This window comes from Canis lupus, chromosome 16 (assembly GCF_048164855.1).
Source record: "Canis lupus baileyi chromosome 16, mCanLup2.hap1, whole genome shotgun sequence".
NCBI classification, from domain to species: domain Eukaryota; kingdom Metazoa; phylum Chordata; class Mammalia; order Carnivora; family Canidae; genus Canis; species Canis lupus.
Genome location: NC_132853.1, coordinates 23,174,009 through 23,192,178, shown reverse-complemented (window position 1 = coordinate 23,192,178; position 18,170 = coordinate 23,174,009). Strand labels below are relative to the sequence as shown.

The window sequence follows — 18,170 nt, the reverse complement described above, 5'->3', positions numbered from 1 at the left end:
CTCTGCCACACCTCACCTGGAAGATGGGGATAATGCCGGATTCATGGGGTAGGCAGGTATCATGGGCATAAAAAGTGCTTTACTATTTTTCCTTTATTTTCCAGTATGTTTCCGGGTCACTGGCATTTTATTTGGCAACTTAACTTTTTTCTTGGTTATTTTTAAAAACTGAAGTATAGCTGACATACAATATATCCGTTTCAGGTGTACAACAGTGATTTGACAACTATGAAATATTCACCACGTATGTGTAGTTACCCCGTCACTATGCAAAACTTTCACATTGACTGTATTCCCTATGCTATTCACCTCCATGACTTATAACCAGAAGCTTGTACCTCTTAATCCTCTTAGCCTATTTCACCAATACTCCCCACCATCCCAGTGCTTTAGCATTTTTCCACCTGTTACAGGAACACCAGCATTCCTTTAAAAGTAGGCAAACAGGTGTGTCTTTTGCAGGCAGTTGAGGTTCAGCTGCGCAGTAGAAACACCTGAGGAGTTTTTAATTTTTTTTTTTTTTTTTTGAAAGGAGAAGCAGGGGGTGCGGGGCAGGCAGGGCAGGAGAAGCAGACTCCCTGCTGAGCAGGGAACTCAACTGAGTGACTTCAGGGCTCAATCCTAGGACTCTGGGCTCTTGACCAAAGCGGAGAGAAGAGGCCCAATGGACAGCCAGCCAGGCACCCCCTGAGTTTTTTTAAACGCAGATTTTTCCCCAGGCCCCGCCCTGGCCTGGCTGAGCAGAAATCATCAGCTTTTGAAACCTGATGTGGTATTAATATGCATCTAAGAGTTGAGTGTCTGTGGGGGCGCCTGGCTAGCTCAGTCAGTGGAGCATGGTACTCTTGACCTCAGGGTTGCAGGTTTGAGCCCCATTTTGTGTTGAAATTAAAATCTTAAAAAAAAAAAAAAAAAAAAAAGTTGAAAGCCTCTGCCCTGAGAGTTTGCCCGACCTGACATCATTCTTAGTTGGTGAATCCATAGATATCTTTAGAAGGCCCGTCTCTCTTAATTTCTTTAACCTTGAACCTCAACAAAGACCATCCTGGCCCCACTATTTCCCAAGTGTCATTCCTGTTACAGCTTGAACTAACTGCAATTCAGCAACATGGTGACAACTAAAAAGTTGCTGGCTCCCAAAGACCGTTCTTTCATGGAGCTTGGACATCCAAGTAATAAAAGCAGCTACTGTCCTGCACACCTAAATGTTGAACACTGTGCAAAGCAGCTTACATACATTTACTCTAGTGGGGACAGGTCCGAGGACTAGTCTAAGGGCATCTTGGTGTTGGATCCCTCTGCCTCCTTCTCCCACTCCAGGTTGTGAGACTTCAGAGGCTGTTGCTCATCAGAATCTAGGGAGGGGCCTCTATCTTGACAACACCTGGGTCTTCTGCTCCTGAGACGTACCTGCAATGTAGGTGACTAGACTTAAACTCCTAGGAAAGCTTGCTTTCAGGCACTAATTCTATTCACTTGAGGGCACCTGAGTGGCTCAGTGGTTGGGCATTTGCCTTTGGCTCAGGTCATGATCCCAGGATCTAGTCTCACATCGGGCTCCCTGCGGGGAGCCTACTTCTCCCTCTGTCTGTGTCTCTGCCTCTGCCTCTCTCTGTGTCTCTCATGAATAAATAAAAATTTTTAAAAAAATTCTATTCACTTGGGAACATTTGAGCCCTGAGTCCAGGTCCCCGAGGCTTTTACACATTTCAAGATGAATCATCCTGGGTAACAGGAAACTGGTGAGTAGCTCTGCTGTGCTGCTTCTGCCCCTGGGACTATGTGCCTAGGACCCTAGCAGGGAATCCAGACTGGCTCCTGTGAGCAATTCCTGCCTGTGGTGGTGGTGGTGATATGGGGCTTTGTTAACAGGAGCCTCCGCAAGGTATAGGATTCTTCCTCATGTCAATCTTAATTCTATCTGGCTAAATCCCTGGGAGGGTTGGGCAGCCAGAAAAAAAAGTTCTAGTAGTATGGTTATTATTGCCCTATCCCTTTTCTGGGCAGCAGTGTTGTGCCCTAGAGTGTCAGTTCTGGGAAAAAAAGTACATACCACAAACTTCATTTTGTGTAAATGAGTTTATTGACGAAGACACAAGGTCAAGCTTCCCCCCTGATCCCCACCCGCCCCAAGAACAGATCCCAACAACCAAAGAATGATAAGCATTCTTAGGTCAACATTTACCCCTCCTCCCACTCCCAGTTTCTCTCCAGAGTCCCAAGCTTCACAACACAGACACACAAAACAGGCTTGGGCGAGGACACTCAGGGAATCTCTGACCAGCAAGAGTTCTGGGCATGTGTGTTTCCCTGCCCTTTGTATGACACCAGCTGATGTTACAAAAAGACACACTGAGGCAGAGAAGAGGAGAATGGAGGGCCATCTCCCCTCGGTCTCCCCACTTCGGCCGAGCTCAGCACGGGCCAAAAGGGAAGCTGCAGTGGAGGCAAATAGGTGCTGTCTCTTCAGGAGATAGGTCCTCTTCCTTGGAGCAGAATCCCTCCCTAAGCGCTCAGGGGTGCAGTGGGAGGCAGCCTCCCCAAGGCATGAAGAATTCCCAGATTGGCTCAGTCAGGTGAGCTGAGAATAGCAGCTGTTACCCATCACTGCTGGGGGTTGAGAGAAGCCCCATTTCAGGGGCAAAGGGACACACTCTGGTATAAAATTGTGTTGTCTGCTTAGCTGACACATACACTTCCTTGTGGAACTAGTTTGCTCTGAGATGAGAACATGGTATTTGTAGTGTGAACCTTCTTCACTGCCTGTATCCAACCGATTCCATGAATGATTTCCCAACCAGGAAACTGTCAACCTGCTTTTCCTTTCGACACACAACCAATCTACCCAATCCCAACATATATTTCCTGTGCTACTTCCTATTCTCCACGTGGTTCAGGGTAGGTGAGTGCAGGAAAGAGTTCCTCACCTCTCCCCCATACCCCTACCCCAGTCATTCTTCTTGTGGAGTCTCAAGGCTTTAGAAAACTGCTTTGAGGGGGCCCATTCCCTCCAACCTCTATAACTGGTATGAATCAGGGTTATTTCAGACATGACCGGGCTGTGGGGTGGTTTCTGTTCTTGTTTTCTAGGATTCTTCCTCTTGGACTCACTCTGAGGTCTGAGTCAATGTGAGGCCTGTGGGCCCCAAAGTGCCTCTGACTTGTGTGGGCCATCCGAGAAGAGCAGTGGTGTTCATAGACCTGAATACTGGGTACTAGGCAATGTGATAAATGCCCAGAGATGTAACAGTGTGAACACCGCTGAACAGTTGGTGCTTTGGGCACAAAGCATTCTTTGACAAAACACACCCAAAGTGTTAAGGAAGGAAACTTCACATCTCCCAACCTTCAGAGAGAGGTCAAGAACTGCCTGACCCTCCAAGATGGTCTCAACTGCCATAGAGCCTAAGTAACAAGGCAGATCAGAGAGCTAAAGGGATAAAGTGAGTCTGTGACCTCTCTAAGCTCACTTCATCTCTGCACCCACCCTGCTGGCCTCAAGAACTGGGGATCTGGGAGCATATGGGGAAATATTTAGCATATGGGGAAATATTTAACTCTCTCACTCTGGCATCTGGGTTTACTCTCCAGTTATTGAAGATACTCTGATGCCAATGAATGGAGTGCCAAAATCAGTATGGAGTTTGAGAAGAGTCACAAAAAAGCAGGCACAGAGAAGGCAAGAGAAAGGCATTGAAGAAAGGAAAATTAGTGAGACACTCCTGTAGTGAAAACAACATTGATGGGAATTTAGGAGACCCAGTCCCCGCCCTCTGCTTTGCTACTCACCAGCTAAAAGGCCACAGGTAGTTAACATCTTTTTTGCCCTTTGTCTTTTTCCATTTTAGGAAAAACAGGGTTGGATAAGTTAAAGTCTGTTTCAACTCTAAAACCATGATTTTAGATCTGAATTGGACCTGAGAATTAAATTAAATCCAGGGGAGGGAGAGGGGACAGCACATTTTGGTTCCTGTTCCCAATCTCTACTCAAATTCCTTGATCAGTGTTATCTGCAGGTTAGATTTAGGAAAAGGAATGCAGTAAGTTCTAGTTTCTCTCAGCTTTAGTGCCGATGGGCCCTACCTATTTTCTGCACCTTAAAACACCATTCAAGGAAGATCACCATTCCTGACTGCAGAGCTATCAACTGAGATGGTAATAGGTAGGGTAGGGAGAGTCACATGGAAAGAGTTTGAGGAGGGGATATAGAAAAAAAAAAAAAAAAAGTGAAGACCAAAATGAGCAGAGCCAGAGTTGCCACAGATAAGAGAAGCACAACCAGCATAGGCAAATAACTGTATCTCTTCCTCCAGGATTATGTGGTTAATGATGGCCAGTTGTTTAAACACTTTCTACCAGGTACATTATTCCCTCCATCTCTCATATGTACAAAAATATAAAACGATAAAGTGCAGTTTATGTTTCAGTGACACTTTTCCTTGCTTTAATATTTTTTGTCTTTTTCTGCTTTTGAAATGAGCTCTCAATGACAAAATCTGAAACTACTCTCAGAAATGCCAGCCACCGGCAGGTTATGAAGAAGCTCACAGGTAAGGACAGAGCAGCGGCAGGGGGCAGGAGGTGGGAAGTGACAGAAGCAGTGGTTACAAACGTTCACAGGAAGCTAAAACTATCCACAGCTTGTGCCCTAATGTTAGCACAGGTTAGACTAGTCACTACCTTGGTGGGTGGCCTCAGTGTGTTTGGGTTCAGATTCTATGAGGCAAGACGATTTCTTCCAGTTAAGAATTCTTGGCTTGCACCGATCGCGGGGTGGCTGGAGGGCACCAGACCCGTCTGTTAGTTTTTCAAAATGCTGTCGTAGACCTGATAGATATACTGAGAGACTTCAGGAGCTCTACACTTCAGCGACAGCTGTTAGGAGGAAAAGGAGAAGATTAGCATGGAGGCTGGCATTAGTTCAAAAGATATCCCACCCTCAGTTCAAGGAAATCTCCTGATTCAAAGAGAGGAGCTTCCATCAGTCAGAAGCTAAACCAGGAGATTCTGTTAAGAAGTTCTGTGGTTTTCAGTTTCCAATTCAATCAATGTCATGTTGTACTATGTCTTCTACCTACATTCTCAGCACGTCTATGAGGTTGGGAACCATCCATACTAAAAACATCAAAGTAGGGGAATAGCTGCTCCAGTGCTCTGCTAATAGTCACAGGGTTGTTACCAAACAAGAAGGGAAGGGCTAAACCTTAACTTGTTGGTGGTCACTTCCACTACCTGCCCCAGTCTCTCACTCAGACAAGGATGGTTATCTCAGGCCCAGTTCAGGAGGATGTAAAACCAAGTAAAATAAAAGTGAGGTACATCCAAGATACCTTTCTGTATTACAATGAGGATGCAAACAAACATGTTATGGAAGGAAAACAAGAACACAGAGAGACTCAATATAAGCAGACAGCAGTTCATGGCAACAGCTTCCTTATTTACTCACTGCCTCATTGAAAAGGCAAATCATATACTCCTGGTATCACTCCTCTGCCACCTCTCTTCTTCTAGTCTCACAATTACCAAATCAAGATGAAAACATTTTTTTTTAAAGATTTTATTTATTCATTCATGAGACACACACACACACACACACACACACAGAGAGAGAGAGAGAGAGAGAGAGAGAGAGAGAGAGAGAGAGGCAGACACAGGCAGAGGGAGAAGCAGGCTCCATGCAGGAAGCCTGACATGGGACTTGATCCTGGGTCTCCAGGATCAGGCTCTGGGCTGAAGGCGGCACTAAACTGCTGAGCCACCTGGGCTGCCCAGGATGAAAACATTTAAAAAGATTTTAATGTTACACACTGAGGTTTTCACTGTGTGGGTCCATGAGAACAAAACTTAAACCTAGACTTGAAATCCTTGATTGTATCAGAGTAGGCAAAATATTATTAAAAATAACATAATAATAGATGCATGCAAACTGCCTTTAGAACCAGAAAATGTAACATCTGCTTTCTGCATTGCTGACACTGTTGTCCCTATCTACTAGGGGAGACAGGCAAAACTTGTCTTTAATGATATAGCACTATGAGATTTTAGATTATTTTACCTCTTTATTATCAGAGATACCAGATGATTTCACACAGTACAAAAGGTGAGAATATTTTTGGCAAAAATATCAAAATATTGGTCAGCCCCAAATTTCATGAAAAAACTCACATCCTCAAAACTTAAAGTCAAACTTTAAAAATGCAAAAAAAACAAACAAAAAAAACAAAAAAAAACCCCATGGTGCCTGGCTGGCTCAGTCAGAATAGCATGTGCCTCTTGATCTCGGGGTTGTGAGTTCCAGTTCCACCTTAGGCACAGAGGGAAAAGGGGGGGGGGCAAAAAACCAAACAAAGAACATCAAAAAAGGCTCTATTATTTACAGCTTTAATATTAATATTAATATTTAATATTCAGTCTCTAATGCACTTCCAAAGTTGCTACTTGACATTAATCAAGAAAGCAATTCTGACAAATATAAAAACAAAACAAAACAAAAAAGCACCCCCCCCCACAGAGCCCAAACTCAAAAAAAGCCCCAACTAATTTAAGAGTATAAATATGCATAGAAAACAGCTCCCTATTTGGTCAAAGTTGCAGCTATAGGCATGTCCCTGACTTTCAAGCTCTCTATAGAATAGGCAATTCTGTACCTCTTCCTCCACAGCCTCTCTGCTGTCAATGTTGTGGAAAGTTCTTGTGGGAGAGTAAGTAGGTTCAGAGGAGGAGGAGGAGGAGAGGAAGCTAAAACGAGTAAGAACAGCCTATGGTAGTTAACTCCCAGACTAAAGAGCGGTGGTTCCTCTCCTCCAAATATTTTTTTCCACATTCTTTGTAACAATACTTGAAGATCTACCAGTTGGGAGACTGATATTTTTTTGGGGGGTCCATGACTGAAAAGGAAATGTTGCCTACAGAAGCCCAATCTGCCAAGGCTAGCACTGGGAGGACAGGGGAGTCATCATGGATCAATCATGCCTGGATCGGAGTTTCTGCTGCTCTTTGGGGTGGGGCAGATGGGGGTGATGAGGAAGAATCAATCAGTCTCTCCCTTTCCCTCCCCTGTATCATATCATACTCCCCTCCCTAAGCCATGCCAATCTTTAACAAAGGGTCAGGTTTCGACTTAAACTTATCCTTTGCTTTCCAACTAGTATAACGAAGACAAGCTAGAATGAATTTTTAAAAAAGAAAGAAAAAGCATTTTGCTAAATCCTGAAGAAAGTACAAGGGAAACATACATAAAGAACAAAGCAGCTAAATAATCTGACTTATAACATATCCACTTCTGGTTTACAGTATGGAATACAAACATACTTTTCCATCAGAGACAAGTTATCTTCTAAATAAGATGCAGCAACTTGGGAGTGATAGGGCCTCATCCTTACAAGACAAACATACTTTCCTAATGAAATACAGTAAGAACTGGGTAAGGGGTGGGGAAAAGTGATTTATCAACCTCTTAGGAGGCTAAGGAACCATCAGTCCTCATGCATTAGTACTGGCTCAACCAGATTTCTTCCTTTTTTTTTTTTTTTTTAAGATTTATTTATTTATTTATGAGAGAGAGAGAGAGAGAGAGAGGCAGAAACACAGGAGGAGGGGGAAGCAGGCTCCATGCCGAGAGCCTCACGTGGGACTGGATCCTGGGACTCCAGGATCGCGACCTGGGCCAAAGGCAGGCGCTAAACCACTGAGCCACCCAGGGATTCCCCCAGATTTCCTTTCATGAATATTGTAATGGGTGTTTAGCATGATGGAGGGAAGGGAATGGACCTGAGGGATTCTGAAGTCTGCAGCACCATTTAGGGGAATGGATTAGGTCTGTGTCAGATGTTGTGATGGAAAATTTGGATTGTTCTGTGGGCAGAAGGAACCTAGTCACCAGATGGATGGAAAACAGGAAAAAGGAGAAGGAAGTATAAACAAATTTACCATTTATAAATATAAGGAAAGAAGAAGGTGGGTATGGCTATAAAAAGGCACCATGAGTCAGGGCATCTGGGTGGCTCGGTGGGTTAAGCATCCAACTCTTGGTTTTGGCTCAGGTAATGACCTCAGGGTTGTGAGATCAAGCCCTATGTTGGGCTCTGTGCTCACTGGGGAGTCTGCTTGACATTCTATCTCTCTCCTCTCCTTCTCTCTCTCTCTCAAATAAACTAACAAATCTTTAAAAAAAAAGGGGGCACCATGAGAACAAAATCCCACTGGATTATTTCTTACAAGTGCACATAAATCTATAATTATCTCAAAATAAAAATTAAAAAATATTTGGGGGGCCTTTCCTTTTGCAGCCATTTCTGAAGCACCAGCAGCCAAAATGAAGTTCAATCCCTTTGTGACTTCTGACTGGAGCAGGAACCATAAAAGGCATTTCAATGTACCCTCCCACATTTACAGGAAGCTTATGTTTTCCCCTCTTTCCAAAGAGCTGAGACAGAAGTACAATGTGCGATCCATGCCCATCTGAAAGGATGATGAAGTACGGGTTGTGTGAGGACACTTTACAAAGGTCAGCAAATTGGCAAAGTAGTTCAGGTTTACGGGAAGAAATATCTCATCTACACTGAATGAGTGCTGCAAGAGAAGGTGGATGGCGCAACTGTCCATGTGGGCACTGACCCTGGCAAGGTGGTTATCACTAGAGTAAAACTGTACAACGACTGCAAAAAGATCCCCGAACATAAAGCCAAATCTCACCAAGTAGGAAAGGGGCAAATATAAAGAAGAAACAATTGAGAAGAAGCAGGAATAAAGGAATCTTCTATATGACTTTAAATAAAAACTGTCAAAATGAAAAAAACTATATATATAGGGGAAGAAATGACCTTCAACAGGTGGATGGGTAAACTGTAGTACATCCATATAGGGGACTACTACTTGGTCATGAAAAAGAACTATTTATGCATTAACAACCTGAATGAATGTCAAGGGTATTATCATAAATGGGGAAAAAATCTCAAAAGGTTTCATACTCTATGAATTTAAATTTATATAACACTCTCAAAATGACAAAATTATAGTAATGGAAAAAAGCATGAGTGGTTGCCTGCTCTTAGGGCTGGGTGAGAGTCTAACTATAAAGGGACAGCAAGAACATCATTTTTTTGTGGTGATGGAACAGTTCTAAGTCCTGCCTGTGGTAGTGGTTGTATAAATCTATGCACATGTGATAAGACTGTGCAGTGCTGTCTACTTCCCAACCACCACTGTCAACAACAAACAGTAATGTACGACCTGGTAAAATCTGAGTAAGGTCTATAGTTAATAGTGTTGTACCAATATCAATCTCCTGTTTGAAAATGTACTATGGGGGCGCCTGGTTGGCTCAGTTGATAAAGCATGCATTTCTCAATCTCCAGATCATCCGTTCGAGACCCATGCTGGGCATGGAACCTACTTTAAAAAAATGAAAGAAAATGTACTATGGGTGTGTAAGATCTTATCAATGGGGAAAACTGGATGAAAGACACATGGCAACTTGGAACCACTTTAAAAATTTTTGTGGGTCTCAGATTATTTCAAAATAAAAAGTTAAAAAAAGTTAAATTATGTTTAAGATAGTGACATTAAGAGGTCCTTTTCAAAATTCTCATTATCCTTACAATGAATACGGTAGAAAGGGTCAGGAGATGATCCAAATTCTAAGCACAACATACCTATCAACAAATTATATGATCTTGAACAAGTTGCTAATTATTCTTTTTTTGGAGGGTGAGGGAGGGAGAGAGAATCTAAGCAGGCTCTGTGCTGGGCGTGGAACCCCCATCATGAGGCTTGATCTTACAACCCTGAAATCATGACCTGAGCCAAAATCAAGAGTCAGATGCTTATTTGAGCCACCCAGGCACCCCAAGTCACTAATCATTCTTAACTCTGGTTTCCTTATCTTCAAACTAGGAGTAATCATATGCTTCTTTAACTTAACTGAGAAGAAAGAATATATACAATAAAATGAATGATAAAACAAAACAAAACAAAACGCACACACGCTCTCTCTCTCTGAGCACATTTCTAAGGAAGAAAAGGGAGTTATCTCACAAGATCTTGGTTTTACAGAGAAGACATGCCCTTCCAGGAACAACACAGAAGGGCTTTTTCCTTTCTCGGGGAACTCAAAGTAAATGATGGGGTAGTTTCTTTCCAAAAAAGATGAGATTGTTGGAGGAGAAGGTGGGTGGGAGGAGTGTCTACTTCATGGAGGAAGCCTGAAGTTTCCCACTCACAAAAATCTAGCTTGATAGAATCAAGCCCATGTGCCTATGCATGTACACGTGCGTGTGTGCATGCACGCGCGCGCGCACACACACGCACACACTCTTCTAGCTGCTTCAAGGGAGGGAACTAGTGGGGAAAACACCAAGAATTCTCAGTTCTGGGTGGTAGTATTCCCTTGATGTACGCTAAAGAAAACAGAATTGGCTGTTAAAATTAAGGAATGCAGCCACAGGCTTTTCTCTAAAATGCTCCCTTAATCTCCTGTTCAGCTTTTTCAGAGTTACTCAATATTGAACTGTATTCTCCTCTGTCCCTTCCTTCAAAATAGCCTACAGAAACCTCAAAGATAATATAAGAATAAGATGTTTTCCCTCTCCCAAGGGCTTTTATTTTACAAAATGTGATGACAAGCAGCATCCTTTTGGGAGAGTCATTAGAGCAAACAAATGTCCGGTGCCTGCAGGGTCAGTCTCTGTCTTTCCAGGCAATCCCTCCTGCTCTAAAAATATTGCCAGAACTTTAATTTTAGTCCAGTATGGTGCTGAAGGAGTCTTCCACACCACAGTCCCCTTGTAGTCTTCCAAAGGTGTACTACAGTTTTGGTGCACCTTTCTCAGCAGACACTTCGGGGCATAGGATGCTGCTACAACAGGGCTCACAGGTCTATGACTCTGACAGCCTTAGCAGCTCATGACTGCCAAAAGCAGGAAAGAAGGCCTTGTCAAAATGAGCTATGTCAACAACCCTCTCAGTGGCTTGTTAGGGCACCACATGCACAGAAATGCTAGGTGAGTATCTTGAGTAGCTCAGCCTATACCAGGGCAAGTCCACAGCCCTCCTTAGGAGAAGGTCTTCCAAGGAGGTGACTGGGGACTTCTTAATCAATGGCTTTTTTGGCTCTCTGGGGTCTGAAATACCTCCCCCAGTCCTTTCCACAGTGCTAAACAATTAAACTTCCCTCCTCAAACCCATCCCATCTGGGTTTCAAGAAAAGCCTTACCGTATAATTTGGGTTTCCTGGCTGGATACGTAGTTCAGCCAAAATCCAGATACCATTAGTGAGCTTCAGGGATTGGTACAGCATGTCCTGCCCTTCCACATTCCTTTTGGCAATAGTATAAACGTTGTTGTTCTGTAATTTGCTGGAAACAGTGTCTAGAAACACAGATTCAAAATCCAACACCTTCAGTTAAAATATCAAACAAATGCATTTAATTTTTCTGACGTCCTCATGTCCTTACGAGCCACATGTCCACAGTCTCCTGAGGAGTACCATCACACATTTCAGAAAGCCCTTCTGCCACAATAGTGTAGGGTGAGGAAGAGGCTCTTTAAGTGTCTAACAGATTCCAGGGCAGGAAACAGAGTAAGGTGCAACTAAACATTAGTGTAAACGTTACCTGTGGAGATTATGGTGAATCAGCAGAGTTGGTGATCTTAAATTAGATGCTAGACAGATAAAAATGCTCCGAAGAAGACAAAGACAGCAATGGGTGTATGGGTGGTGCCACAGTGACTGCCATGTTGATATTCATTTCTGGAACACTGATCCTAGAGCTACAGGGATACACAGACTGATGATCAAATCCACACTTACTCCCCAAGTCGCTACTCACTTCACTGTGAGCCACTCTGGCCTCAACTGCCAGGATTAGAAAAGGGCACAGAGTTGCAGAAATCCTGCAAGTCAAATTTATTAACCTGGATGCTTAACAGTTTTTTTTTTAAGCAGGTAAATGATTTTTTAGGCCTGTAGGGAATATCATGTCTCCAAATGAATAAAGAAAAAGTCTTAAGCAAAGACTTTGATAAAGACTGAAGGTGTGCTAAGATGAATGCCACCAGGTTCTATATGCCCTGAGCCATGACTGCTAGTCCCAGCAGAGGCCTCTGCAGTTACCAACCCAGGGTGAGAAGAGGCTGGCATCTGAGGTCTTCCCTGTAACTACCACATCAAAGAGACATGAAAGTCTGGAATGAAAGGTCATTTTGCTCTTCTTGTTCTCTTACTGCTCAGAGGAAAGATGCTGAAGCATCAGAGAAAGAAACTTGAAAAATAGAGATGATACACACTGCTTTGTTGATAGTTTATGATGTTCATTTCTCATGAGAATTCTAAATTACTCATGCTGACTACAGGAATTCTCCACATAAAAATCCATCCTATTCTGTTGTGCTCTCTAGGAAAGGGATGCAAATGATGGCTGGCCTCTCTGCTCTGAGAGAGGAAGCTTTCTGCGCACAGGGGTCCTGGAGCATTTCATCCCCACACTTCCCACGGTACATAATGGGTACTTGCCATCAACACCTGTGAATAAACCTCTGGCTTCACGGCTGGAGATGCCGACACATGTATTGCCAAAGGCATTAAACACCACCTACTTGGATGTGAGCTAATTTTGGAAGCAGTTCTTGCTCCTGTGTCTTTCTCCAACATTCAGACCAATGAGAGCTCAGGGAAGGAGGCATGAAAGCCCAGTCGTTAGACATCTGCACCACATTTAGCTGTTACTTGACTCTTTTCCCTTTTCCCTCCAAGGTTTTCACTAACACCAAGCAGAGCAACTATAGCTTAAGAACCGGCTTTCTTTAAGGAGCTAGAAAGTCTATCTCAGGGCTGCTATATGCAATACTGTTGGAGGAGGGGCCTCCATGTGCTTTTTAAACACCTTCCCGGGGGTCAGGCAGTTCTGCCACCTTGCTTCCCATAATGAAGGGCTCTGGCGGCTTAGACAGAGTTGCTAAGCAACACCACCAGCTGGAGTTTGGCTAATGCATTTTGACAGGAAAGTCTTGTTTTCAAAGACATGGGGGGGGGGGGGCTTGTTTTAAGTTCTAAAAGCCATTCCTAACTTTCAAGGCTCTTGCCCATTTCCAAGGAAACAGAAAACACACACAGGAGCCTTTACTGAAGAGCTGCCTTGCTGCACAGGCACAGACACGTTCTTAGACCATGTATACAGCCAGGCCCAGATTCCTATAAACTTCTCATCATTTCACCACTTACAGAAGAGAGGACAGGCTAAGAAATGGAAGCACAAAAACATACTTCCAGAATCAGAAAACGTGGCAAACAGCCAGGTATAATAAACAAGCTGAATGAAGGTAAACTTTAATACATTTAGGAAACATTCTGGCCGGAGACCTGGCTCTGCCCCTACAGAATGGCTGTATAAGATTTCTACCAGAAACTAAATGGAGGGCTCCAGAACATAAGTATGTGTGAGTCAATTTTATAAATCTTAGATATTAGGTTTGAGCCTGAGGACGCATAGAAGAAAGGGTAATCAGACTATGCTAAATGTTCTTATTAAGAATAGCAAAGGGGGAAAAAAAAAAAGAATAGCAAAGGGAACCAGATTTAAGGAGGCTTCCCAGCCAAACTGAGATACACTTCTGTTGTTTTTTTTAAAGTTTATTTACTTATTTAGTAATCTCTACACCCAACAAGAGGCTCAAACTTACGACCCTGAGATCAAGAACCACATGCTCTTCTGACTGAGCCAGCCAGGTGCCCCTTGATTGGAATATACATACTTCTTGATAAAATGCCATAGTTTTTCCTTTCATCTACCTGAATCCTGGGAAATAAGATGTCATCTTACCACTGTTGTGAGAGTCTGAGAATGAGAAGGCAATGTAAAGACATGGAGATTTGCCTCAAAGGATACAGTAAAAAAAAAAAAAAAAGATGTCAAATAGGTTTATACTTGCTTCCAGATGTGATTTCTTCTAGTTCATTTGTCTTCTTTCCCAAAGTTGGCTCTTTGAGTCTGAGGAGGTGTGGATGTGGTCTTCATCTTCCTACTGTAGCTAAGGTCACACTTTTAGCAGCAATGAGTGAGGACGGTACTTGTATTAGAGAATGGGAAGGGGAAATTTGCACTTGGGGCCAACCAAGTCCAAAACTACTCTGACTGCTGAAAACAACACTTTATACCATTTGAGCAACCAAACCATAATGCTGGTCAGCGAAGCCTTTCATTTATGAAATGTTCCACAGGATAGAGAGAACTACAGCAAAACAGAGAAACAGAACTCACCCCTACCAAAGTCCCCACACCAGAAGAAAGATCTGTTCCTAACTGTAGTGCCTAACTTGTACATATAGATACAACATGCCACTGAGCTTTTCAGAATAAACAATTATAAAAACAGGCTTGTAAACTACTTGCTGGAAAGATTCTCTTCTAGAGCTGCAGCTCATTCTTGTGCTATTAAGATAGTGGTGTCAGACAGACACTAACCCCAAATGTAGCTATCATGGTAGGCTGCTAAACAGATTCATATAGAACTCCTGACACCACTAGAGATGATAAGTGCTAGCAAGCAGGGAGATCCATACGGTAGTGCCTTCATGATTTAAAGTTGTCTAGTGTTTATACAACTAGTGGTCCCACAAGCACCCCTATCATACACATCTTTCTATTAAAATCGGATTCATTATTAAGGCATGGGAAGAGGGTTTCTTGTTTCTTCTCTAGAAAGAAATAGAAGAGCAAAAGTAAAGGCAGAAGGCTAGGCTGGAGGACACCTGTGTGACTCAGTGGTTGAGCATCTGCCTTCGGCTCGGGGCGTGATCCCTGGGGTCCGAGATCGAGTCCCACATCGGGCTCCTTGCAGGGAGCCTGATTCTCCCTCTGTCTATGTCTCTGCCTCTCTCTCTGTCTCTCATGAATAAATAAATAAAATCCTTAAAAAAAGAAAAAAAAAAGGCTAGGTTGGTAAAGTCCTTGAAGCCTGTGACTTCCTATAGCCCTCAGAGTTCCATCTGTCAAATGTCTACTCTGGCACGGAAAAGCTATTTAAAGTGTTGGTGCTGTTGTGATTAGGGCAGATCAGCTGGAAAGGATGGTATTTTTAGCTCCCAGCTAGACCCAAAGTGTTGAATCAGAAGGCACCAAACCTGGAAACGTACTGTTAATAGAACCCTCAGGACTGGTAAGAAATGTAAAGGCCGGGCCACTCCAGACCCTGGATGCAGAGGAAAAGCTAGAAAAGGAATTTAGTACAGGAAGTGGTCCTGCAAGATTAGTACTGATTTAGTGTGGGGAAAATGATGGCCTTTGGCTCCCAGAGAAAACAAAAATGGCTGTTTTCTTTTCCACACCATGTGTGGCACTGCCATAAAGTAGTATGTCACTAAAAAACTGATCCGTTGGTATTTGGAGCACCCAAGGCAGTGAGGAACTGGCATGAAGCCATGGCAGAACTGATCAAAACTGAATTTGCTTCTGAAAAACTGTGCCAGGCTACAGCAAAGGACACGGCCCCACTGGGAGAAAGGCCAGACACCTCCTCTTTGGCAAAGATCATAAATGATGGTACAATAAGGGTTCAGAACTCCAATCTGGAAGCAGGGGGATCTTTATTATTTTGGCAGGCCAGACTAAAACCCGCAGTCATCCAAACTTTTTTTTCTTTTTGAAAAAGCATTTCTCTTGCACACTGGATGTCTGAAACCAAACCTTCTTTCCAATTATTCTGGCTTTTCTTTGTTCTCTAAAGGCCAGTGTTTCTCAGATCTTGCTCAAGAGCATTGGTGTTGGGACAGCTGGCTGGGTCAGCCAGTGGAGCAACTCTTGATCTTGGAGCCCCACGTTGGGTGTAAAGATTACTTAAAGAGAAAATCTTAAAAAAAAAAAAAAAAAAAAAAAGGAACACTTGTGTTCCACAAGATGTTAATAAGCATTTTGTAATTTTAAATTCCATGGTCAATAAATTCAATTAACATTGAGTTAAACAGGTTTCCTCAACAGTGAAGTCCTCAGGTTTTATGTCTGCTCACATGCAAGGGCAACTTCTAGCAGAGGCTTGCCACACACTGCAGTTTTCAGCTTTAACTGATACAGAACCTCCTTTTACTCTTTGAGGGACAAGTATTCTCAGGACAGTAATACAAGAAATGTTGCCATAAGACCAATTACCATAAGAGTGACTACAATGAAGTATCTCTTCCAAGATGGGTACGGAAGCTACTTCTCTAACAGGATCTGCTCTGGTTCTCACCATGAGCTACTTTGGATTCTGCACCTGAAAAGCATGGCTTATACCCAAGCTCCTACATTCATGAAATGAGGTTTGTAGTAACTGACCGTGAGTCTCACAGAGGACAGATAACACTGTCATCTACCTAGAATATGGCACCAAAAGCAGCTCAATTTGAGTATGATTTTTTGTGAAAATGCAGCAAAAACTTAAGTTTTGCTTAATAAACATACACACATAATCAGTCAGGGTGAGAAACCTAGAGCAGAAATATGTTAGGAAGAAGGTAAATGTGCGGTATTCCTGAAGAGAATCAACTTAGTAGTTACTAAAACGGAAATTACAGAAGACTACCTCCTCAGACACCTCTCCAAAGGCTCAGGAAGCCTCATAAGAGATTTGTCTGAACACAGAGGATGAATCATAGAGCTCCGAAAAATGAAAGAAGAAAGGGTTGGAAGGAGAGGACAGCGAGTTTCTCCCCCTTCTCCATAGTTTCATTTTGCCTCTTCCTCCCAGTGTCATGCTCTAGCTACACTGGGAGGGCAGCACGCAGGAAACCCCATCTGAGAACTACCAATGCTGGAGGAAGAAAGAGATAAAAGAAAGAGAAGGCACTGACTAAGCACCAAGGCTCATTTTCAGTCAAACTCAGAAAGCCTTATACTAATCTCAAAAAAGAGCAAATGGGACCAAGGTGGGACAATGCAGAGCTCAGAGCCCTTCCACTTCTGGGAAAACTGTGTGAGATAAGCCCTATCGGTATCAAGCCCTAGAGATTGATAGCTACTATTTCTCCTCTTGGGTAACTGCCTTGATATTCTATTATAGTAATAAAATTAACTACAGAAGGGTCTGGGGCCTTTTAATGATGATTAAAGAGGTTAGTATCACCATATGAAAGCTGATTCAAGGCCAGGAAAAAAAGAGGCTAATTTAATCAACTATGATGTATTTTTATTTAATAATGAACACAAGATTCTACCTAAGGATCTCAGAGAGTCACCTTTCTTTCAATACCACAGAGGTTAAGACAAAGGATGAGAGTCCTTTTCATCTCTGGGGGGATGCATATCCTCAAGTGGCGCTTCAATCACCCGAGGATCACCACGGGCCTCACAAGTGACATGACTAACACACATTCAACTACTGAACTGGGTGGATGGACCCATCCTAGTTTGTTTCCTAAATCTGTTAGTACTAGTAATCTAGTACTTATATCAAAACACCACGTTTTTCAAGAGCAGTTTACCAAATCAAATATCTACCATGTACCCACCAGAAACAGGTAGATGTGGAAAGAAAAGGTAAGACAACATTTTCAAATACTTAGTAAGATGCACATGAAATTTAGTCATTACTCACCAGCATTTAAATGACATTCCTTAATCTGAAACTGAAGTTCATTTTCATTGGGAATATCCTTCCATGTTGCAAGAAAGACCTGGCGCTCTGTACGGGGAGGCAGAGGGAAAGAAAGGATGTGCACAGTCTGTCAATATTATGATTTCTAGTGCCTCACACCATTTCTCTTTTGGAGTGCTGGCTCTTACAATACATCCAGGAGCAGCCTGGAACTGGAGCCAATTCTTAGCTATGCAGAGGTGCCACATTCCACATCAATGAATCTTGTATCAGTAGCACTAAGACACACTGGAAGAAGGTGTCATCTAGGGTATAGTCTTGGCTCCACTGTTTTCATGACTCTGGGTAAGTCTTGGGATCTTTCTGATCCTTAATTTCATCACATATAATTACATCTGGCTTCCCTACCCAAAAAACCATTATAAGGATCAAATCAATTAAGTGCCAATATAATTAATATGTATCAGTATAAGTAAGTTTTATTAGATGGTGGTTTCATAAGTAGGGGAAGAGAGAAACATCAATAGTCACAAGGGGAGTATTAATGTTTATTACGAATTATTGAGTTCTTATTTTGAGACAGTAAGAACTTAGTACAGGGCTGG

At 42.8% G+C, this 18,170-nt stretch overlaps 1 protein-coding gene and 1 pseudogene across 3 annotated transcripts in view; one reads left to right on the top strand and one right to left on the bottom strand.

Moving 5' to 3' along the window:
- Positions 1-4,415: 4,415 nt before the first annotated feature.
- Positions 4,416-18,170, bottom strand: part of AP2B1 (adaptor related protein complex 2 subunit beta 1) — a 131,478-nt gene continuing 117,723 nt past the window's right edge. For all 3 annotated transcript variants that reach the window (XM_072779531.1, XM_072779533.1, XM_072779532.1), the window contains 3 exons: positions 17,566-17,652; positions 11,213-11,367; positions 4,416-4,875 (listed from right to left, as the gene is read on the bottom strand). In XM_072779531.1, coding sequence (XP_072635632.1) covers positions 4,801-4,875; positions 11,213-11,367; positions 17,566-17,652 — 317 coding nt within the window. In that variant the 3' untranslated portion in view covers positions 4,416-4,800. The remainder of the gene's footprint in view (positions 4,876-11,212; positions 11,368-17,565; positions 17,653-18,170) is intronic.
- LOC140606320 (large ribosomal subunit protein uL24 pseudogene) lies at positions 8,315-8,749 on the top strand (annotated as a pseudogene).